The 7,661-nt window shown below is 33.2% G+C and overlaps 1 protein-coding gene across 1 annotated transcript; it reads right to left on the reverse strand.

Moving 5' to 3' along the window:
• Positions 1–2: 2 nt before the first annotated feature.
• On the reverse strand, positions 3–3,600 carry LOC103341890 (beta-glucosidase 12-like). Its single transcript, XM_008245442.2, has 13 exons — positions 3,409–3,600; positions 3,209–3,278; positions 2,795–2,853; positions 2,590–2,665; positions 2,268–2,345; positions 2,065–2,152; positions 1,707–1,962; positions 1,451–1,566; positions 1,157–1,377; positions 1,033–1,064; positions 807–909; positions 561–669; positions 3–442 (listed from the first exon to the last, which is right to left on the reverse strand). The coding sequence occupies exons 1-13, from the start codon at positions 3,598–3,600 to the stop codon at positions 253–255; spliced, it is 1,590 nt and encodes a 529-aa protein (XP_008243664.2). The 3' UTR covers positions 3–252.
• Positions 3,601–7,661: the final 4,061 nt, after the last annotated feature.

Below are 7,661 nucleotides of genomic sequence, written 5' to 3' on the forward strand. Positions count from 1 at the left end.
GATGTTAATGTAAATAACTCTTTTTCATAGTTTAATTTTGCATTTTATTCATCATTACCAAGAGGAATTGCATTTATTATTTAGATACAAATGACCACTATGGCCAATACAATACAGGAAGAGGGTATTGCCCTCACCACAAACTCGTAATGAGTTGCTACAACTTATTATACGACTCCAGGGGAGCTGGTGTTCAAACTTTTGGTATCCCATCATTATTGTCTACTAATATTCATCACTTTCGTACTTTTTTCAATAAAGACGTTTCTTGAGGAAATTTTGGAACCACTCTGCTGAGCTTTTTAGATACCTTCGTAGATAATTAGCAGTACCATTCATGTAATCCACATAGATGATACCAAAACGAACCGTGTATCCATCATTCCATTCAAAGTTGTCTACCAATGACCATGCGAAATATCCTTTCACCTTAGCACCTTCACTGCACCAAAAAATGGGAAGGATTCAATGTATTGATGTCAATGTAGTGTTTAAATAACCAAAATCTAAGATGACTACACCTTAGATTGCCTTAATTAATTTCTTATATAAGCACTTACCTCATGGCTTTGTGAAGGTAACAAAGGTGATGGTAGTAAAAGTCAGTTCTATTGGTATCATTAAGGGCTTGCTCAAGCGGTATTTTGGGATCATTGAACTCATCAACGCCTACAATATAATGCATTACCATATGTATTTAGTTTTAAATTTAGACGTTATAACACTTAACATTATTTCATATCATTATATATCTATATGTGAAAAATTAATGATAAAATTAATGATAATTTAAAACTATTAATTACCATTCTCAGTAATGTAAATGATTGGATCATTATACTTATTTTTCGTGTAGTTTAGAAGATCGTAAATTCCTTTGGGATAAACATATAACCAATCTGAAGCAGCCTGCAATTCAATTTAAAGATAATTGGGATTTTAGGACTAATTTGGATGTAGAGAACAATATTAATCCTCCAAATGCTAATAGTATAAGTAGGAAAAAAAAAATGCTAATAATTTGAAGTGCACCTGTGGACCAATAGGGACCCCATTAAGCTCAGCTGCCAAAACATATATGTATGTGAATATTAGAATATAACTTTTCTAATAACTTAATTCATTGCTCGAAGTAAATTTTGCACTTTGAACTCACTTGTAACATTAACGTGAGGATCTGTTAAGTAGCTATCATGATGTGCAGAAATAAATTCATCTCCATTACTTGCATATCTAGCAGAATAGTAATTTATTCCAATAAAATCATATGACCCTTTTAGTAACTTGGATTCTTCATCTGTGAATTTTGGTAATCGTTCTTTAACAAGTGACCGCATGCTATGCGGATAGTCACCGTATGTTAATGGGTCCATAAACCTACAAAATACATAAATTCATAAATAAAACATGTAATTGAGTACGTAGATAAATAAATTAACAATATACTTGCCATCCGAACATAAAATCCAGAGATCGATTTGCAGCACTTTTATCTATTGTTGAATTTGAAGCGGGCTCAAACCAATGCGACACCAATGTTATTCCTATCGAGCCATTTTGATATGCCTACGTAAGAAAATTCAAGAATTTTTGTTAATGTAGAGTGAGGAGAATTTAATATACAAATCATTTATGTCTTCTAATAGTGACTTAGATAGGATTCTTAGTTGGGACTGCAAATAAGACAAAAAAGTAATTAATTAGACCTGATATTCATCTTTATACAATTTTACAGCGGCTGCATGTGCAAGGAGTTGGTGGTGTGTCACTAAATATGGTTCAGTACCCGAATCTCCACCGATGCAGCTTAAGTTTTGCCAAGCAGAGCATCGCCCAGGTGCGTGGCACCCGACTGCATAGCCATGGTGACTAACGGTATATGGCTCATTCAACGTGATCCAATGTTTTACTCGATTGCCAAAGTTCTCAAAACAAAGTTTTGCAAATGCTAAATAATCATCGCTGTGTATATAGTATGCACAATTCAAGATGTAGATGTTACTGTAATATGTATTTCATTAAATGATCATTACCATGTACTGAGGATAGAATTTGTTCACTTACACAACTTTAGGGCTTAAGAAACCACCATATTCGTCATTCAAAGCTTGGGGAAGATCCCAATGGAAGATTGTCACAAATGGTGTTATGCCTGTATATATGTGAGTGTGTGTATATATATATATGATGAGTAAAAGAAAATTAAATCTTTGATTAAATGATAAGAGCTTTAAGTATCGGTCATGTAAAATGAGATGACTACTCACTGCTATTTATGAGTTCATCGATAAAACTGTTGTAATAGTTGATCCCAGCCATATTCACGCCCCCACTTAGCGTTCCATCTAATAATTAAAATAAAATACAACAAATAGGAAAATAACTCGATCTACAAACATAAATTAAAATAAACAAAAAATTTAAGCTATATTATTGGCCTTAAAATTCGACTAATTTAATTTGATACAGTTCTTTTAGTTAAGCATTAATTGGGAACAAAACACTGATTATTATACAAAAGACAACCGAGAGTTATTATCCCAACTCAAAACATAAAAAAACATAAATATTGAGAGTAAATCAACTTACTTGGCAACAGTCTTGACCATGATATAGACATTCTATAAGCATCCACCGATATATTTTTCATTATCGCCACATCATCCTATAAATATATATATATATATAAATAATCATAAGAATTAAGGATATCTCGTCTTCAAAATTTAGTATGTTTTGCCCTGCAATTTCAAGTAAAGAAGGTCCAGAGAATAAAATTCTATGGTTTTAGAACCTTGTATCGGTGATATTGATCAACAGCGATATCTCCATTACTGCCATCCTTGATTCTTTCTGCAAATATACGTAAATTGTTTAAATTATTTTGAGCATAAAGATCCCGAAAATCATATCATTCACACTATTAGAGCTGGATCTCCTAAATATTTAAATCCAGGTTAAGTTGAGTAGAGTTAAAAAGATAAATAAATAAATGTTGAAGTTTTTTTTTTGAGGTTGAAATGGAGGATTAACCCTTAAACACACAAAAACTAAATGACATAGACAATAGGAGTTCAAGGAACTCTGAACAAATCATCATCAAAGGCAGCTTCAACCTAGCTAGGAATCTCATTAAGCACAAAGAACCCCAAATCAAAATTACAGCTTCCCTTCGGTAATAATTTTGAAGTTATCTTATTACACAGACCTGGATGGCTGTGGGTGTAGTTATCCCATATACTTGGTCCTCTTCCATCGGTTTTTACAGCACCAGCGCACTGAAATGTACATAGAGACTGAAGATTTCAATATTCATGCACGTGGAAGCGAACTGATCATTCGTGACATATTGAAATTAAATTAAGCCTAAGTGTATGGTTACATTGAAAAAAAACATAAATTAATGACCTGGTAAGTTGCTGAGGCTGTCCCAAATATGAACCCTCGTTCGAGATCATCGAAACTTTTCCTATTGTCGAGGCGCTCACAAATGGGGCGTAGTTGCGGATCAGTATTAACAGCAGCTTTGCCATTTGTGAATGCAGAGCCAAAGAGTAGCACCACACAAAAGAGAAAAGTGCCTAATCGCATCATTGCCATAACTAACTTTTCCTGCCATATTGCAATTGCATGGGATTTTATATAGAAAAATAAGTAAATGGATGAGTAATAATTAACCGAGTAATGGTAGGAACACTAATTGTGCACTAAAATTAAGTCCTAAAACACATCATTGTGACTTTCATTACCAAATTTCTAGCATGTCAAAAATCATTAACTTATTAAGAAATTAAATTAAGATAATGAAGGGGTTAACCAAAAGCCAACTAGTCACAAAATCAATCCAAGAATCCTTCTCTACCCTGATCCCTTCTATTCTACCATAGATGAGTCTCCACCACGGTACTGGCAACGTGCACATCCGACACTTATTCCAGTGTGGGTGAAAGAAGCTACTGCTTCTAAATCTCCTTGAATATAACACATACACAAATATTAGAGAGCTTGGAGGGAGAGTGAAAAAACAATCATGGTTTTGCTTTAATTGTCATGGTGAGCGGACTATGTCTTCAATTTTTTAAGTTTTATTTCCTCAATTTATTTTGAACCTTGAAAAGGATTGTTTGTATATGCTTGCTCAAAGTCAAGTGCAGGTTTATGAAGCAGTATAACTCAAATGTTTACAATCGATCCACAGTGAGTATAAATAAACAACACAGGTTTTTTAGAGAACAATTATGAAAATGTAGAAATTTTAACAAGATTTAAGTAAAGGAAATGGAAATCCTCCATTCTCATCTCGTGGGATTAGACATGAGAAGTTTATTCCAAAGAAGTTCAATCTGATAACCAAACAGGTCCGAAGGCATTGGGATTCCACATTCAACTAAAACATGTAATCCATACTAATATGATCCTTATTTTTATAAAAAATGGCATTCCATTAAGATTGTTTAAAACTCTTTTAAAATTCCTATAGCCTCGTTTGGTTCATGGGAAATGAGACTTGGGGATGGGAAGTCAATTGTTTTATCATGTTTGATAAGTCTAGACATGAGAAATCATTGTCTAGCCCATGGGAAAGTAAGGGGGAAAGTAAAGTCATCCTCCTAACTTGAGTTTTGTTTTCCCTCATCATAGGAAAGTTTGGGAAAATGAGCCAATATTAAATAAACATTTTTCATGACCATTTTGTCATCATTAACAATTTAGAATTACAATATATCATTAAATGCATTCTTTTTTTATTTGATTTAATATGGATATAATTGGAAATTTATACAAATTTTGTTTTCCATTCTTACTCAAAACAAACATGGGAAATGAAATAAAGTGATATCTCCGGGTTACTTTCCCAGCATGACCAAACGTGGGAAATGAATATTTCATTTCTCATCCCTTATAAAATGATATGGGAAATGATTTTCCCTCAAATTCGTTCTGTGAACGAAACGGGGCCTAGAAGTAATTTGAGCATAATCTGCCTGTACCATTGGCTAAAAATATCAAAACATAATATTCGTCGAAAGTTGATTGTTCTAATAATTCTCCCCTCAAAATTTTGTTCAAAAAGTAATATTCGTTGAAAATAAAATTTGTTTTTCCTTTGTCAGACTTTTGTTTAAGTTAATTTGGGGCTTGTTATGCGTTCGGCTTACCCCGCCCCCCTTGTCTGTTGTCGCTTTGTTTTGGACATAACAAATTGATCCTTTAGATATACATGTTTAAATATTTAATGATAATGAGAAAAATAAAACAAAAATGGCTTTTTTTAATCATCTTAAAGGTAGAGTATTTTTTTTAATCATCTTAAAGGTAGAGTATTTTTTTTTAATCATCTTAGAGGTAGACTTTTTTTTTAATCATCTTAACGGTATGGTTGTGCTATGATGATATCTTCGACATGTATAGTTATTATTTTTACATAGTGTAGATTTCTAGTTAATAAAAACTGAATTGATATATGTACATGCTCACATTGTCTTTTTCTCATTCAACAAAGTAGTATTTTATTGATTTTTTTTTTAAAAATAATGGGGTGGGTCAGAGAACTTGTTCTCCAACGAAAGTGGAGATGAAGAATCCCCAATTTGAATATTGTGAGTATGAAGGCGAGAATGAGGGAAAAATGATTGGAATGGGGATGTGAATGATATACTCAGCCCCGATTCGACCCATTGTCATCCCTAATTGGGGGAGAGGGTTAACACAAATATTCATTGGATGTCTGGGGGTTTCGAACCTTTGCCCACATAGTTGGATGTGAAAGAGTTCAACCAACTAAGCTATACATATACTCCACTTGCCCTTAGGAAGTTAGTTCCCCATAATAGTAAAACTAAAACTGAAATTATAACCAAGAGAAATTAAGAGACGGCGGATTTAGCTCAAGAGATGTTAAATAAAACAAGGGTTTAATTAGGGATGAATTATAATTTTGAGATTTTGTTGAAATTAATTAGGACTTTGATTAGGGATGAATTATTCTAAAGCTTTGATTTGAGATTTTGTTAAAATTGAGTATATAGGGTTTAATTATGGATGAATTATAATTTTTGGTTTGGTTTTGTTGAGATGCTATTATGAGAATTTGTTTGATTTTTTGTTGGTATGTTTGATTAAAATTCTTTCTAATTCATATGCTATCTTTTATTATGTCGGATCACAATCGGAATCCCAAAATAACAAAGAATTTGTTGTCTTTTTTTAAGAAAAATAATGATCGGTCATCATCTAGTAATATTGCCTTCTAGCACTTCTTTATTTACTCCAATATGTGATGAGCAAAATCTTCTTGAGTCTCCCATTATCGATAATTGCAGAATTTAAGAGTTCCAAGCCTCGTAGGATTAAATTTTAGATTTAAATAGTGTTGTTTTGTATTGTGTTGCATTTACTTTTGGTTTTAGTTTTAGATTTTGTATTTGTTGAATTTTTATTTATAGATAGAGATGCATTTGTAGATAAGGCCCATTATGTCTCCCCCGACTAGGTGTATCTTTTTATGTTTATTAATGAAATTCACTCGTACCGTCGGGTTTAGTATGTAAGTTTTGCCCAACCGGCTTTTTAATCTTTGAACCGCCACTGATTGTTGTCATCCTCAAATTAAGTCAAATATTGCACCGTTCGTCTATTCCGTTAAATCCGTCTAGTTTTCTGTCAAAATTGATCATGTACATGGTGGGTGACATAATTCTTTAGGGCAAATATGACTTTTTGAATCAACACCATCTTCCCCAATTTTTATCTCATACCACTGCCAAATAACAACTGCCAGTCGCTGTGTCATGGCCATTGCCAAACGACCATCGACCACCACCACTGCTCTCTCTCTCTCTCTCTCTCTCTCTCTCGTGAGCCATAATATCAACAATTCCGCCTCTTCCCTCCACCTCAGTCGTCCTCCCCATGGATTAGAATGGTGGGTTACCAAAGGTGCAAGGGCTGGGTTGGGGCAGGGAGAGGAGCCAATCAATCGGTGGTCTTTTTTAATATTTAATTATTATTCTTAATAATTTTTATTAGTTTATTTTTTTCCTAAACATTTGGAGTGAATTTTCAAACTTACTTATGAAATTAATGGAAAAGTTGACAGAATTGATGAAATGGTAAGTAGTGGAACAGTACATGACCTAATTTGAGGACGACAACTACTATTTTTGGAGTTCAATGACGAAAATGTAACTCTAATTTGAGGATGACAACTACTATTTTTGGAGTTCAATGATGAAAATGTAACTCGGATATAGTTTAGCCATTTTTTTAAGGGAGTTTCATTAAAACACCCAAAATGGAGGTTGAAATTATAAAAAAACCCAACACCCAAAACACTTTATAAACACACCCAAAACCAATCATTACACATACTCAAAACCCATTTATAAACACACCCAAAAAGTTGACTTTGGGTGTGTTTCTATGTTTAAATAGTGCTTGGGTTTTTTTATAAATACATGTCTAGGATTGGGTTTATTTATAAATTTGTATTTTTTTTATTTGCCAACTTTCCATTGTTTACTCAATGCCACCTTGACTCCAGTTGCTATTTCTTCTTTCGTGCGGCTCCTCTTTCTTTTGTTTTATTTTTAAATGTCGTCACCACTTCTTCTTTTCTTACTTGGTGCGGCACTCCATGCTTTCTTTTCAATATGTGCTAG

Source organism: Prunus mume, linkage group LG8, assembly GCF_029339155.1.
Source record: "Prunus mume cultivar Tortuosa linkage group LG8, ASM2933915v1, whole genome shotgun sequence".
Classification (NCBI taxonomy): domain Eukaryota; kingdom Viridiplantae; phylum Streptophyta; class Magnoliopsida; order Rosales; family Rosaceae; genus Prunus; species Prunus mume.

Excerpts from the sequence above, each read along its gene's own strand:
- LOC103341890 (XM_008245442.2), bottom strand. The coding sequence starts at position 3,600 with ATGGCAATGATGCGATTAGGCACTTTTCTCTTTTGTGTGGTGCTACTC. Across the intron at positions 1,963-2,064 it reads TTCTTAAGCCCTAAAGTTGT|CGATGATTATTTAGCATTTG; the intron begins GTAAGTGAACAA and ends CTATATACACAG. Across the intron at positions 443-560 it reads TACCTTCACAAAGCCATGAG|TGAAGGTGCTAAGGTGAAAG; the intron begins GTAAGTGCTTAT and ends TTTTTGGTGCAG.